Source organism: Sus scrofa, chromosome 14, assembly GCF_054392235.1.
Source record: "Sus scrofa isolate SSC_HxYL_T2T_F1_AM1 chromosome 14, Sscrofa_HxYL_maternal_Yorkshire_Landrace_v2.0, whole genome shotgun sequence".
NCBI classification, from domain to species: Eukaryota; Metazoa; Chordata; class Mammalia; order Artiodactyla; family Suidae; genus Sus; species Sus scrofa.
The window spans coordinates 33,831,379-33,848,229 of NC_139396.1; the positions used below are offsets into that span (position 1 = coordinate 33,831,379).

Sequence of the window (16,851 nt, forward strand, 5' to 3'; positions counted from 1 at the left end):
CCTTGCCTGCGTCTGACAAGCCTGAGGGGAAGCCATATATGGGACCAACATATTGTGGGTGACAAAACAGACCTGAGAGGGGTCAGGTACTCTGACAAGAACATTTAGCTACCTACCAGCCAGAATTCACCACAGATAAAAATATCTGATTTCTGGTCAAGTCCACATTCTGGATTCACTGCCTATAAATGGATTAGTCATTTGTCACCTGTGGCTTGCAATTCTAATTCTGGAAAATGAAGCTAGTTTTCTGAAATGTAACAAAATGACACTATATCTATGCAAATAGTTTCTAGAAGGTGAGGTTTATTTCACATATCTGAATCAGAAATCATGCACTCTGGTAATCTCAGGATTTAACGGTGTGCTATTAGTTGACTAGAAGAATTATGCTGGAGGCTGAAAATGCAAATGACTCAAGAGAAAAAAAAATGCTGCTAAGAAAAACATAATGATCAAGGTGATATGAGAAGAAAAGAACATCGGACATACAAGTTGCATGGCAAAAGGATTTTAACACTTCAAAATTAGTCTGTGAGGTAAAAATTAAGGGCAAAGTATACATGTGGGACTAAAAGACTCTATAATCAGAAACCAAATTAATGTATAGAACTTTATCCTCTTACCAAAATAATTCTATCAAATTCCGACTTTGTAATTAGTGGTATGTACAAAAGTCACACTGAAACATAAATATGTGAATCACTGTCAATCTTCTAGGAAAGATTAAACACCTGAATAAAATATGCATGAATCTAATTTTAGAAAAAATTGAGAATCTGGGGAAGTAAGCTTTAATTTTGACATAATTTCAAGCTCACAGAAAAGCTGAAAGAATATAAGTACAATGAAGTCCCACATACCCTGTGACTAGATTCTCTGTTTACGTTCTGCCTTTATTAATCAAAAAGTGATGGATTTCCTTATGGCACAGCAGGTTAAGGATCTGGTGTTGTCACTGCAGCTGCTTGGCTTGCTGCTATAGCACAGTTCTATCTCTGGCCCAGGAATTTCCACATGCCACAGGTGCAGTCAAAAAAAAGGAGGCAGGGAGAATTGTGGACTTCATACTTGAGAATGCAAATTACTTAACTAGAAGAATCAAATTTGGTTGGCATAAATTATACCTGAAAAAAATTTTTTTTAAACTCTAGGAGTTTCCTCATTCAGAAAAACATTCTATTACCATGAGCTGTTTAATTCCCATCTCATTTCACAGTCACATACACAGTAGCATCACTTATATAGACTTCTTACTTAAAAGATATTGTTTACTATCAGATTAGATTGAAAAAACAAGTACTCTAATAGAAGTGTAATGACAAGACAATGTGAATACTTTCAGCACACTAACTTTCTAAAAGAGGGCTGTAAATACCCACTTCCCTTTACAAAGAGAACTGGATTACAGGATGTGAATTCCGTCTGTTCCTCATCGGACACACACAAATCATCCTTGAAGTTACAGATGACTGATTCAATTAGTTTTGTCCTCAACAAGTGGCTAGAAATAGTACGCTGCTTATCAAAAAATAATTTCTTAAAAAATTTACTTCTATGAAGGCTGTAGTTACTCTGGATTTGAGAAAATTGCTAGTAGATGGGACTGAAAGCTCCAAGGAGAGCACAGCCATGTTATAACAACAGTGTCAAAGATAACGGCCACAGAAACGTGTCACCAGATGGCAAATGGATGCTGACTATGGAGATGAAAATATTGTTACTGGGGTCCAGAAAGTTAATGACTAAATGATGAACAGTAAACTTTAAGCTACCAAACAGGCAGAGATTTATCACTTCATTCTTAATGATTACAAAATTTGACTGTGTAAAGTTTTTAAACAAGGAAACAAATCTCTTCACAGAAACCTCCATTAATAAAATACGGGAGGCAATGACATTAGAAAAATTGATTATAGATGAACACATCTTGGCATCCACTATTTAACAATTTCTCTTTTTATTATTTAACAAATTCTAAGGAAAAGAGGATGCTATAAAAAAATGCTATAGTCAAGAAAAAGCCATAAGCATAAAATTTTTTTTTTAGTATCTTTTAAAATAGGTAAAGTATTCCCATTAAGTAAGTAAATAAATAACTTAAGGCCTTTAAAAGTAATCCCTTGCCTAGAAAATAGTGAAAGGTAGAATGAACATGGTAGACAATTCTTTTTTTTTTTTTTTTTTTTTTTTTGCTCTTTAGGGCTGTACCTGAAGCAAGTGAGGTTTACAGGCTAGGGGTCTAATCAGAGCTACAGCTGCCGGCCTACACCATAGCCACAGCAACACCAGATCCGAGCCGCATCTTGTGACCTACACCACACACCTCATGGCAATGCCGAATCCTTAACCCACTGAGCAAGGCCAGGGATCAAACCTGCACCCTCATGGCTTCTAGTCGGATTCTTTTCCGCTGCACCATGATGGGAACTCTGACAATTCTTTTTCTATGTTTTGTTTTCCTAATTTCCTACTTTGAAATGTATTACTTTTATAATCAGAAAATAACAGAAGCAGGTCTACAATTCATTCATTCAAAAAATATTTACAAAAGTGTACTCTAAGTATGCAAACTACAGCGATATGACAGTAAATAATCCCTGAGTTTTAGGAGTTTTCACTCTAGTATAGGGAAATAGTAAGCTATTACTTACAATAGAATAAAAGAGCACTTGTGACAGTGTGCAGTGGTGTGAGAGCGCAGGGAGCAGGAGTAACATGGTGGAAATAGAGGGCATTTTTCCAGAAAGAGGAAAGGGAACAGCCTCCTAGTTTGGTATAACATGGAGGGAGGATGAGGTGCTCATCTTCACTCATTCATTAATGAGTCGAAGCACGGAGATGTGTCGAGCACAGAGATGCTGGTGACATGACCGTGAGCAACATGTACCAGTTCTCCTGTGGTGGGAGGAAAGACAGACAGATCAAGTAATCACACGAACAGAGAACAAGCTGTTAGGAACAAGGCAGGAGTATAGCTCAAAGCACCACAAAGTTTCCTGATGAAGGACTGGTCCAGGCAGCATCAGGACTTCTCTGAAGCTCTGATGACTGCGCTGAGGTCTGGACAGTAGTGCAGTCAAGGGGAAACTGGATTGAGGGGCAGAGATCCGAGGGGATAGAGAAAGAAGCTTCAAGGCCCAGCACTTTCCTCCAAAGTGCTGGGTGAAATTTCAGAAGAGTCCCATATACCCTCTCCCTCTCTCCAATTAAAATGCCATCTCTCTGTCCTTCCTATATAGAAACTAGAGTCTTAAAGGATCTGAGAGATGACCTCTTGCTAAGCTGGCTAAGGGAAGGTGGGATGAGGGAGCAGCAAAAAGCCTTCCTGGCTGAAGGGATAATCTGTGGAATGCTCCCAGGCAGGAGGTAAGATTTCTTTGAAACAGAGAGGAAACAAAGAGCATGATGCTAGAGCAATAGGCATAATGACCCAGGATGAACTTTGTATTTATCCTAAGAGTAATGAAAAACCACTGGAAGATCTTAAACAGGTGAGAGACAAGATGAGATGTGTATTTCTAAAAGATGACTTTGGAGAGAAGTGACAGCAAGTACCTTCTGATAACATATAGCATCATTTGCATGGTATTCCTACCAAAAACAGTAACCCCAACCCAAGCATGAGGAAACATGAGACTATATAAAATAAATGGTCTGTACTCCTAAAAAAAAGCCAGGTCATAAAAGACATATAGACTATAGACTGTGAAACTCTTCCAGGTGAAAGGAGATCAAAGACGTAACCAGACACAATGTGTGCTCTGGACTGGATCCTGGACGGGTAAGTTATTTTTCTTTTTTGATATAAAAGGCATTACAGAGAACTATGAACTAGTATAACTTGGGAAATACGAATAAGGTACACAGTTCAGATATTAAGTTTCCTGATTCTGATTATTGTACTATGGATATGTGAGACAATGTGCTTCTTAGAAAATAGGCCCAAGTGTTTAGGTGGCAAAGGAACATTGTGCTTCTATCTTTCAAGTGGGTCAGAAAAAACTATATGCATATGTATAAAGAAGAAATGATAAAGCCAATGTGATAAAATGTTAACAACTGGTAAGAGTAACTGGGAGTTGTTTGTACTACCCTTGCAACTTTTCTGTAAATATGAAGTGATTTCAAAATAAAAAGTTACACAAAAAGATGATTCTGGATCCAGATGGTGCCAAGAATAGAGCTGAAGAAACCAGCTGGGAGGCTTTAGCAGTAATGAGGATGATGACCACCAAGCAGCACTTAAGGGAAGTGACTGGATTCTATGGCTATCCAGCAGGTAAAAATGACCAGGCTTAATGAAAGAGTGCATGTGTGAAGTGAGCGAGGAAGGGGGCATCTAAGTTAACTCCCAGCTCTTTAGCTTTTACAACAGAAAGCCATTCCCTGAGATAGGGCAGCATGGGGGAAACCAGGTCTGTGAGGGTCTGCTCTCCTCCTCTGAACCAAGCCCAGTCATTAACTCAGTTTGGGGCATTTTGAGTTTTGAAGTGCTTTCAAAGGTACAACCAAGGAGAAAAACCAAGTAGGTATTTTGGATTTATGAGTCTGGAACTCAGAAGAGAGTAATCAACTAAAAGTACACATTTGTAAGTTATTGTCTAGATGGTTATTGAGGCCCTGAGCATTTAGTAAACTCCCCTGGTGGAGTCTCTGATGGCCAAGCACTGAATATTGAAGAATTCTGATGTGCGAAGGCCAGTTAGAGGAAAATGAATCTCCAAAGTAAACAGAGGAGGAAGAGTCAGAGAAGAAAATCAGGAATATATTATCATGGAGGAGAGCAATGCTGAATGGCCGAGGAGGATAAGGATGGCAAATATATAGCACAGCTAATGACATGGCAGTCATTCATGAATTTTACAAGATGTTCTGGTCGGTAATGTGGGCAAAGGAGATTGGAGAGGAATTAGGAGTGCCAAAGGAGAAGTGGAGTTGAGAGAAGTTTAAAAAGATTAAAAAAACTTTTAGGTTAGAAATGACTGAGCATAATTAAATGGGGAGGACTGGGTCAAGACACAAAGATTCAAGATAAAGGAAAGATTGTAACAGCAAGATGACTCAGAAGGTAAGAGGGGTTGGAATCCAGAAAAGATATAGGGTTCATTCATGTGACAAATATTTACGGAGCATCTACTACATGCCAAGAACTATTTTAGGCACTGGGGATACAGTGGAGAGCAAACAGCATTTCCGCCCTTGTGAAACTTATCTTTTAGCAGAGAAGAAAGACAATGTATAAACCAAGTATTTATGTATAATGTAATGTTATGTACTCTGAAGACAAACACAACAGGGTGAGGGGGTAGGGAGGGACTGGGGATACTATTTTAGGCAAGAATACCTCCAAGGATTCCGGCTTGAGCAAAAGAAGACACCTTTTGTAAGAAACTGACATGGGCTGCCAATCATCCTATTAATATAGCCTCGTTCTGAGAGGAAAACGAGGACCAGGGGGAAGAGAGTAGCGTGGATTCCATATTCACTTGAGAATATAGAATTAGGTAAAGAAGAGAGGGAACAGGAAAGAGAAAACCTGTAGCTAGGACAGTGTGTCCAACTCAGACCCTGCAGAGTATGTAGGCCCTCTTTTGGAAACCCTCAGAGTACCTATACTTTACTTTTTTCATAATTATCACAAGTATATAGTTGTTTCCTTCCTTCCTTTCTTGATATGCTCTGAAGCTCTTCCATCTACTTTAGATCACGTTTCTGTTTCCCCTCTTTTATGCAGTATCACCTTTCACTACTGAGAGTTTATTTGCTTCTAAAAGTTACCCACTTCTCTTATAAGTTGCTGCTTCTAACTAACAGGAAGCTGAAAAAACAACCTCCCAAACAAGGTCTCAGTAAGAGTAAACAGTGCTGACTGCAGGCCTAGAGTAATCTGCCTGCTTTAAGATATGGACTTTGGCTTCATGTGTGACTTTATGTTAGCTGACTAGTAGGAAAATAATGCACAGATACCTGCAAAAGAAATGTCAGGCTCTATGATGTCAAGTTCCTGCAAAGGAGGTTAAATGATTGTAAAATCCAATTCGTGGGGCTCATCAGTTGACCATTTATCAGCTCCTACGTGAATTAGCAAGAAAGATGAAATATATATGACCTCACTTGCACTGAGCAGTTGCAGGAACATTTTATAGAAGCTCAGAAGAAGTTATAATAAAGAAGTCAATCAATAAATCAATATAAAACTTTCCATCAACCCAGCCAAAGGAAATTATTTAGATGAACATTTTTAAGGGAACAAAGTAAACTTGGGACATCGCACAATGTAATGGTCATCTTGATACTGTTGGGTACCATTTTTCTGCAAACTAAAGCTCATTTTGCCTTGGATGCATCCACACATACCTTTGAACAAGTGGCAAAGGAAGGAAATTGAGGGTGGAAGTCATGTCCAGTCCACAGTCCAACATGATGGTGGTTGACTTGAATTTGAGCACGTTGCATGGTAAGGTAGGGTGCCCTGAAAGGCAATACTGGAAAAGAAAAATTCTAAAATCAAATCACTTCTGTCAACAATCAATTACAGAAAAAGTAAAAAAAAAAAAAAAAAAAAAAAAAGTGAATTTAATGAAACTGATCATCAACTCTCATTAGAACAGTGTGTAAATTCAGCTAATTTTCCATATGGCTTCCTCCTTTTTACAGTGCTGGATACCACTGCCCTTAGCATTCAATATATGCAAAAATCTCTGATCATACCCACTATTTCATAGGGTACCAAGTTATGTCTCAGGCAAGCAGAATTTTGGAGGGGCCACAGTTTCCAAGCAGAAGGTTTCCAGGGTGTACTTTTTTTGTTCCACTCTTACATGACACTTTCAGTTTCCCACTATCGCATCATACCTAAGTACTGGGTAAAGTCAAACTCTAAGCTGGAACATCAAACTGTGCTATAGGTGAGGTTTTTTCCTCTGTAAATAAGGAAGGTGATCTTCCTCCAAGAGGAAATGGTTGCGAAGGGTTAACAAACAAAAAACAAACATCAGTAAGGAGTCATGGCTCAGTCTTGTCAGAAGAAATGACTCAAAAGGACAAGTGACTTCCCTGCTGTGCAGATACAGGCAGGGGCGAGGGACACCCATTCTCAAGCAATCAGGGCCTCTTGCCTGTGGCCGTAGACCTCAGAAGTCAAAGGGGCACAAGCCACAAAGGCGTGTTTGAAAGATAGTGATGAGGCAAGCTGTCACACTGACCTCACACATTCCTCATGTCCTCCTCAATGCACTGGGGATGACAGATGTGCCACACTGAAAATTATTTATATGGGATGTACCCTGTGTCATCTTTCATAATTCAGCTGCTGCTCTGAGGGGAAAAAAAATGAAAGAAGAGGGAAAAGACTTTTCTCCCCACTTTTAAAGTCATTCCATAGAAGTCTCCCTTGAACAGTAAAGCCCAGATAATGGGGGGATCTGTGGTCTTCCATCTCTTGACGACCACATTCTTTCTGATATAAATGCAGGTCAGGGTAATGCACCATTAAACGTTCACCCCCACAGGGCCATGTAGCACAGGCTAAGTCTTTCCAGGTATCTGTAGCTCTGTTGGTTCTTTTACTGGGTAAATTTCCTACTTTTCTCCAGAAGACATTATAGGAACTAAAGATTTCTTAAAACTGCAGGCTAAAAAGGGCTGAGAGCCAATAAATTGTGGGTATTTTGCAAGTTTCTTTATCACAAGTTTATGTAAGATAATTATAGTTTCCAAACCCTAATTCACAACTCATGGCCTAAAAGGGTACAGGGTTACTTATAAAGAAAACAGTGCCAAAAAAGTACTAAAAAAGCAAGTAAGCAAGCGAGCAAGCAAGCCCAGGAAGCATAATTTGAATTAATTATGTTTTACCTAAGTTCATTATTTGATAGGTCTCAAAACTACAGGAAAAAGTTTTTGTACTCATCAAGGCAGAGCTATCTCTGGTCTGACCTTCTCTATCTGATTCTCTACTGCTAACTTGTTCTTTATCCCTATCTAAGAATTAAGTATTTGCTAAAGATAAACTATCTCAAAATGAACACAAAACATACTGTTAAATTTGCTCCACACATGAGTATTCTCATAAGAGCTTTCCTGTATTTCTCCTTTAAAAAGAAAAAAAAAAAATCAGATACTCAGAAAAACCTAAAGTGAAAAGAAATGAATGTATATAATGGTAATTTCTGGTTGGCAAGGCTATAGCATAATTTTCTTCTTTCAGCTTTCTGTATTTTTCAAATGTTTGAAAATGAGCTTTAACCATACTTTTATAATCAGGAAAAAAAAAAACATTAAAACAAAACTGAAAAGTTAGCCAGTCACAATGAATGACAAAATCTTTTTCCTTTTTCTTTTTAGGGCCACATCCACAGCATATGGAGGTTCCCAGGGTAGGGGTCCAATTGGAGCCATAGCTGCCGGCCTACACCACAGCCATAGCAATGCTACATTCGAGCCGTGTCTGTGACCTACACAGCTCACGGCAATGCTGGATTCTTAACCCACTGGAGCAAGGCCAGGGATCAACCTCGCATCCTCACGGATTCTAGTCAGGTTCGTTAACCACCGAGTCATGACAGGAACTCCGACAAAATCCTTTTTATCTTTGTCTTTATAGATAACAGGTGGCAGGTGAAGAGAGAAGATGGACATGTGAAAGTTCAAAAGACATCAGGCAAACAAAGTTGGTCAAAAGACTTTTACATTTGCTTCTGTTGTCCAAGGATAAAGAAAGGTGAGGAACAGTTCATAAAGGCCAAGACTGCATGGAAGAGACATTTTCAGAGCCTCTGCTGAGTACCAGACCTTGGCTCTAATTTTATGGATCAGGAAATTGAGCTTCACACAATTTGAGGGGTTTGTCTGAGAACAGCCAATGACATACAGCAAGGTTTCCTGACTCCAAAGATCCCACTCATGCTCCCCAAATGGCAGTGCTCACTTGGTGGGTCAGCCCAGTCTTCTGAGACACAGATTTACTGTCACCAGTAAATGAGGCACCTGGCAGGGGTCCCGAAGTTCGTCTGTCTCCAGTGGCGCTCTTTGTAAGTTTCTACCATTCTGCCTACAATCACCAAGCAGATTATAACCTAGTGAGGGTAATAAGACTAATATACACAATCATTAAGTAATCATGTGATTTTAATTTTACAATTAGAAATAAATCTGTATGGCAGAACATCTGAAAAAGAACAGAAAGAAAAAATTACCCCCAAACATTTTCATATTCATTTTCTCTTCATATTTGTAAAAGCTACAGTTTTAGTGTACATACTGCTCTGTATGCTGTTTTCAAAACTCAAGCCTGTGTTTTCTTTGTCTATATTGCATCACACTTCATTTTTTATTGGCTGCCTAAGTAAATATACCATCACTTGTTTAATCATTCCCTTACTGTTGAACATTTAAGGGTGCTTTCAGTTGCTCTATTACAAACATGGCTGTGCTGATAACTTTAGTGTTCAAGGCTTTTTCCATATTGGACTATTTCTTCAGAGAATTCCCAGAAGTGGCATTAACTAGGTCAAAAAATATGAGCATTTTATGGCTCTTGAAATATGCTGCCAAAATGCTTTCCAAAAAAGGCTGTACCTATTTACAATGTCATCAGTAATATAGCAGAAGATCTGTTTCACTGCTTATTCCCATCAGCGCTATGGTCAAAACAATCTAGAATCTACACCAAAATGCAGCTATAATGTTAGTAAATGTTAGTAGGAGCTGTCTAGGAGCAACTAAATGACCCTAAACAGGAAATTAATTACTAGATAAATAATTTTGAGAGGCAGTTTGGAGAACTGACTTAAAGCAAGGAGTCTGAAGCAAGACTGCCTAGGCTCAAATTCTGGTTGTGATCATTATTCATGTGTGATTTGGGGAAAGTTACTTAACTTTGCAGACTGTTCCTTATTATCTAAGATGCAGTAAGAGAAGTTATCCTCCTCAAGTTGTGACCACTAAATGAATAGATACTGAACCTGATACAGAGAATGTGTTTACTGTTGCTATAGTTACAGAATCATTAAGGAGCTGAAGAGGCCACCTAATTTTTTTTTTGGGGGGGAGTGCACCTAAATTTATAGCATTTCAGAGAAGAAATTCTATGTGGCATTCACTTAGACATCCGTGTATCCCATAAGACTAGGTAAAATAAATGAACAATTTTATAAATATTTTCTATTGCTAGTCTTCCTCTTTTCAACTGGAAGATACAGTTACTGAGTGAATATTCTAGCCAACACATGGTTTTACAATTTTTTTTTTGTAGTTTAACAAGCACAGAGCAATGCTTTTGTCTTTTATTTCTACTTAATAACAAAGCTCCAAATTTTTCTGTGTAATTATTTACTACCTCTATTTCCTTGTGTTGATGCCTGTTCCTGCCTGTTGATGTCCTTTTACCACTGAATAAATAGAATTAAGTCTCAGAACTCATATATGTTGAACATATATGGGCATTGCTTCTATTTTTTGCATAAAAATTTTTATCAGCTATACTTAGTCCCGTTCTCTTATTTTCATTAAAAAAAAAAGTATTACGGAAAATTCCAAACATACAAGTAAGCAAAAGTCGTATAATAAAGTTTCATTACTCAGATTTAATAATTATCCATATTCTGCCTTTCTCTTTACTGCTTTCGTTTTGATGCTGACACATTTCGGCAGAATAGCTATTATGTTGACAAACCAATCTGATCTCTGAAAGTACTGTTTTTGTAAATAGTCCTAAATTGATCTCTTATCCATAACTGGGACAAAAACACAAGTCTGTTTTCCTAACTGTCCTAGCAAAATTCATTAAAGGTGATCCCTTTCACTTTTGTTATCCTTGGTTTTTAACATCTCCAAGTCTTGTAGTAGTTTGAAAATCTTTCTGAATCTCTACTTGTCCATTGGTCTTTTTTGGTTTTGTTTTTCACATTCAGGCCCACCGCCCCAATGCTGTAAAGGTTTTACTTTGTAATACTTTAAAATAAGCTAGAATGATTAGACTTCAATTCTAAAAAAAGTTTTTCAAAGGATGAAAATGGAAGCCTCCATTTCATTTAATCTATATAGACAATGCTGCCATTTTTACTATACAATAACACATCTCTAAGCTCCAGAAGCAATGCACTACTATATTTTAGTTTTTCTTCCTTTACATTTCTTTTCTTTTCTTTTTTTTTTTAAGGCTACACCTGTGCCATATGGAAGTGCCCAGGCTAGGGGTTGAGTCAGATTTGTAGCTGCCAGCCTACACCACAGCCACAGCAACACCAGATCTGAGGTGCATCTGTGACGTATGCCACAGCTTGCAGCAACACTGGATCCTTAAATCACTGAGCGAGGCCAGGGACCGAACCCGCATCTTCGATACTAGTTGGGTTTTTAACCCACTGAGCCACAATGGGAACTCCTTCCTTCACAGTTTAAAATGTTTTATTTCTTTAGGTCATAACTGACCAGTCAATTATCATTAATATCTTTGCTTTCCAATTTCTATTTAGTTTCTGCTCTCAGCTTTATTGTTCTATTTCAAGTTTTATCTGTTACACACTTAAAATTTCTGTAGTTGGGAGTTCCTGTTGTGGCTCAGTGGTTAATGAACCTGACAAGGATCCATGAGGTTGTGGGTTTGATTCCTGGACTTGCTCAGTGGGTTAAGGATCCAGCATTGCTGTGAGCTATGGTGTAGGTCACAGATGCAGCTTGGATCTGGCATTGCTGTGGCTGTGGTGTAGGCCAGCAGCTATAGCTCCAATTGGACCCCTAGCCTGGGAACCTCCATATGCCTCAGGTGCAGCCCTAAAAAGAAAAAAAAAAAAAAAATTAAAAAATAAAATTTCTCAACAACAACAACAACAAAAAAAGACAAAAGACAAAAAAAAAAAATTTCTGTAGTTGGATGTATAGCTGATTCAAATATGCACTCAGTAGCCTGGGAACTTCCAAATGCCAGTTACAGCCCTAAAAACAAACAAAACAAATCCACAAATAGGAGTTCCCGACGTGGCTTAGTGGTTAACAAATCTGACTAGGAAATATGAGGTTGCAGGTTTGATCCCTAGCCTCACTCAGTGGGTTAAGGAGCCCGCGTTGCTGTGAGCTGTGGTGTAGGTCGGAGGCTACAGCTCCAATTAGACCCCTAGCCTAGGAACCTCCATATGCTGTGAGTACGGCCCTAGAAAAGACAAAAAGACAAACAACAACAAAAAAACACAACCCCATAAATATACATTCAGGCTACAGAGACATCCCTCTAAGTGATGTTCTGGATGCACTTTATAAGTTTACATTGTGTTTTCGATTTATCTATTTCTAAGCACTATATACAAGTTCCATTGCAATTTCTTTGAGTCGCAAAGAAGTATGAGTGTGGTATGTGTACGTATTTGGTTTAATTTCCAAATATAAAGGTGGTAATAGCTATCTTTTGGTTATTGACTTCCAATTTTTTGAGGTCAGAGATTTTCTATGTAATTTTTGGATATTTATTGGAACTTGCTTTGTGACTCTGTACATTGTGAATAGCTAACTTTTCATAATTGACCCAGTATGTAGGAAAATTGGAAATATATAAGGTTGAACACAAAGTAGATTAAGTTTATCATCTTATTTAAATTTCTTATATCTTCACCTACTTTGAGTCTTAGGAGAGAAGAACCTGTCAATTTCTTTTTTTTGTTTTGTTTTGTTTTGTTTTGTTTTTTGTCTTTTTGCCTTTTCTAGGGCCACTCCCTTGGCACATGGAGGTTCCCAGGCTAGGGGTCAAATCGGAGCTGTAGCCGCAGGCCTACACCTGAGCCACAGCAACGCGGGATCCAAGCCGCGTCTGCAACCTTCACCACAGCTCACGGCAACGCCGGATCCTTAACCCACTGAGCAAGGCCAGGGAGCGAACCCTCAACCTCATGGTTCCTAGTCGGATTCGTTAACCACTGCGCCACGACGGTAACTCCTGAATTTCTTTTTGTAATTCTGTCTGATTTTGTTTTATGCATCTTGAGGCTACACTGCTAGGTACATAGTAACCAGAACTATTAGTAATGAATAATTTATCATTATTTAGTTCTCTGTCTAAACCTATTTCTAGACTGATTTCTAGATAATACAACTACAACAATTTTTCCTTCAATGAATGTCTTAATTTTTTTTAATGAAAATTATTTTATATAATGATTTTTATTTTTTTCCATTATAGCTGGTTCACGGTGTTCTGCCAATTTTCTACTGTACACCATGGTGACCCAGTTATACATACATGTATAGATAGATTCTTTTTTCTCACATTATCATGGTCTATCATAAGTGACTACACATAGTTCCCAGTGCTACACAGCAGGATCTCATTGCTTATCCATAACACACACATACACATGGTTAAAACTGAAATCACGCAATTCGAGGAAACTACTTCTGACTCTTGTAGCTATTTCTTCTAGTCACCTCTGTATTTCTCAGTATCATTATATTGTTATTTCTTGAGTTTTAGCTGTTATTTATCGATTTTTTTCTTCTGTGGGTGCTATTTGTAAATGATCAAACTTTGCTATGGTTTGTAAATGAGATATATACGAAAGAATTTCCTATCACATTTGAAGCAATGCACAGGAAGGCAACTGCTGAATTCCTTGGACTGGATAAAAGAAACTTAAAAGCAAAGAGAAGTTCGTGCAAACAGATTAATGCACTGATTAGCACCATTGTTAAAGAAACTTGTCATGGTTTAACTCTCAGTGCTTTTTTCTCAGTGCTATGTAAATGAAAGAAAGACATGTCCTAACAGTAGTAATGTAGAGTCAATAAATATTTTACACATGTTTTCCACAGTCAATGATTATTTACCATCATTTTAACCAGTTTCTTTCTTCACCAATCCTTCCTGTATTCCATTTCTTCCTTTTGGGCTCAACTCCCTTCTTTCTATATCCTTTAGTCTACCTCTTTCAGAGATGATATTCAAAAAGTAAACTCTTGGTATTAGTGTGGAAACTTCTTAATTTTAACTTTATTTTTTAACAGTGATGATGGTGGAATTACAGGATAGCAAATAACCTTAGTACACTAAAAATATTCCAACTTATTGTTTTCTGCAATCTACTAGTGCTTATGAGAAATCTGCTGCCTCCCTGGCCTTGCTCAGTGGATCAGTGATCCAGCATTGCTGTGAGCTGTGGTGTAGGTCACAGATGCGGCTCGGATGCCTGGGAACTTCATATCCCCAGGAGTGGCCCTAAAAAGCAAAAAAAAAAAAAAAAAAAAAAAAAATCTACTGCCAGTCTAACTGGTGTTCTATTACAGGTTGCTATTAAAACCTTCTCTTTGCTACTGGTGCCTTGATCCTTCATTAAAATGTACTTTGGTATGATTTTCTATTGTTTATTTATTTATTTTTGTCTTTTTCTGCCATTTCTTGGGCTGCTCCCTTGGCATATGGAGGTTCCCAGGCTAGGGGTCTAATTGGAGCTACAGCCGCTGGCTTACGCCAAAGCCACAGCAACATCAGATCTGAGCCGTGTCTGCGACCTACACCACAGCTCATGGCAACACCGGATCCTTAACCCACTGAGCAAGGGCAGGGACCGAACGCGCAACCTCATGGTTCCTATTCGGATTCTTTAACCACTGCGCCACGACGGGAACTCCCTGATTTTCTTTTTTTGGTGGGTCGAGTTGCTTCCAATGTATAAGGACATCTTTGGCAACTCTGGGAAACACTGTCAGCCATCAGCCATTATCATTTTGCATACTACCTCTCTCCCATTCTTTCTGCTTTTCTACTAGTGGAATGCCTATTAAATGTATATTATATTTTATTGTCTCTGTAACTAACTTATCCTTTCATATTTTGCTTTTTTAAGCTCTGTATAGTGCATTCTGGATACTTTTCTCAGTTCTATCTTTGTTAATTCTTTAGTAGTTTGTAATCTGCTATTTAGCTAATCTACTGAAATTTTCTATTCAATGACTGTTTTCATTTCTAGAAGTTCTCTTTTTTAAAACAGCATCTTGTTCTTTTTTTTTAAATAGCATATATCTTCATATATGTCTTTAATTATCTTAATATTTTAATTTTAGGAATGTTCATCAGACTGTACAATTGTCTGAAGTTCTGGGAAGTCTTTTTATGTTTGCTGATTCTAACTCATGCTGGATTTCATTACTGTTGTTTTAAAATTTTGAATGGTTAGCTCATTTTTGGTGGGGCTACACCTGTGAGAATTCCATGTAGAACCTATTGAGGCAGGTCCCCAAGAAATATTACCATCTTGAGATCAATCTTTAAGCTGATTCCTAGTTTAACCACTCGTACTTAGAGGGGAGCATACAAATCGGACTGTCAACACTCTCATAGCTCTGGCCCAAGCTCCCTGCAGAGATAATCTTCCTTACTAACTTCCTGAGCAAGTGAATGGTATTTTTCTAGTACTCCTTTGAAGTACACTGTCCTTGGAGGTTTCTGATTACTCATTTTGAAATATGTGTTTCTGAATATTATATCTATTACTAAGAAGACTCACACTATGACCTCAGGTTTCAGCAAGTCTAAAACTTAAAAAGCTGGTATGAACACAAAATGACAACCAGTCAACCCAGCCTCACAGAAATCTTCAAAAGCAGTATGAATTGGTATAAAATTCATTAAAACAAATAAACAAACAACAACATACGAACTGGGAGATTCAACTATGTTTCAATACAAAAATATAAAGAATTTGGCAAATTAGTACATTTGGTAAACTTAGCAATTTCCTCATATTGCAAACCGAATTGTAGTGAATTGGCTTTGGGGAATAAATCTGTCCTTTGCAGAAAGAACCAAGGACTAAAATATCATATATGTTCTCTTCTTTAGTCTTATTTAAAATAATTATAATATACATAGTTATTATGACATGGTATTTATTAAATGTCAGGCACTCTGCAGACATTTACATTTAGCCTCTTAATCCTCCCATGAAAGCTATGAATGAATGGGAGGTAGGAACTATATTCCCATTTTAGAGTTGGAGAAAATGAAGCATAGAGATTATGAGGTCCCAAAGTTGTTTTTTTTTTTTTTTGTCTTTTTGCTATTTCTTGGGCTGCTCCCGTGGCATATGGAGGTTCCCAGGCTAGGGGTCTAATGGGAGCTGTAGCTGCCAGCCTATGCCAGAGCCACAGCAACACGGGATCCGAGCCTTGTCTGGGACCTACACCACAGCTCACAGCAACGCCGGATCCTTAACCCACTGAGCAAGGCCAAGGATCAAACCCACAACCTCATGGTTCTTAGTCAGATTCGTTAACCACTGTGCCACGACGGGAACTCTGAGGTCCCAAGGTTTTAAGGGCTGTGCTAGGACTCGAACCCAGGACAGTAAGATCCAGATACAGTACCCTTCGACACCACAGCATGCCATGTTACACAGAGATAAAGGAATTTTAAGAGACTGAAAAAAATATAGAGATGATATTCTCTAAAAGGTCATACTTTGAGTTGACAAGAATGTAGAGTAAATTTATAATCTAGTTGTGAATAAAGAAAATTAGTTAGCTGGCTAATATAAGGCAAAGATTAAATTATTAAATATGTCTGCAATCCATCATAAGTAATAATTTTCTTTTGTTGGGTTTTCCTTTTCATTCAAAAAAAAAAAAGAGAAGGTGACAGAATTCTCTCACTGTAAAGTAGTTTTACTACTGAAACTGCCTTTAAATATGTGTAAAGTAATGTATAACCTTTAGGTTGAATTAATGCCAAAAGCTCTTTAATCTTGTTTGGGAGAATTGTATAGCACAATGATGGCATTTTTAATAGGCAACAGTGTTACTAAGTTGTAAATGACATCATCAATTTTTTCTTCTTTTTCTATTTAACCAAGTCACATATTCACT

General features: G+C 37.9%; 1 protein-coding gene across 7 annotated transcripts in view; it reads right to left on the reverse strand.

The window, feature by feature from the left end:
• INTS9 (integrator complex subunit 9) overlaps positions 1 to 16,851 on the reverse strand; it is a 115,631-nt gene that overhangs the window by 72,028 nt on the left and 26,752 nt on the right. For 5 of the 7 annotated variants that reach the window (XM_084997784.1, XM_001928998.8, XM_084997786.1 and 2 more), the window contains one exon: positions 6,361 to 6,488. In XM_084997784.1, coding sequence (XP_084853910.1) covers positions 6,361 to 6,425 — 65 coding nt within the window. In that variant the 5' untranslated portion in view covers positions 6,426 to 6,488. Of the gene's footprint in view, positions 1 to 6,360; positions 6,489 to 8,932; positions 9,056 to 16,851 lie in introns of all 7 variants that reach the window. The other 2 variants (XM_084997783.1, XM_084997785.1) reach the window with 1 other exon arrangement.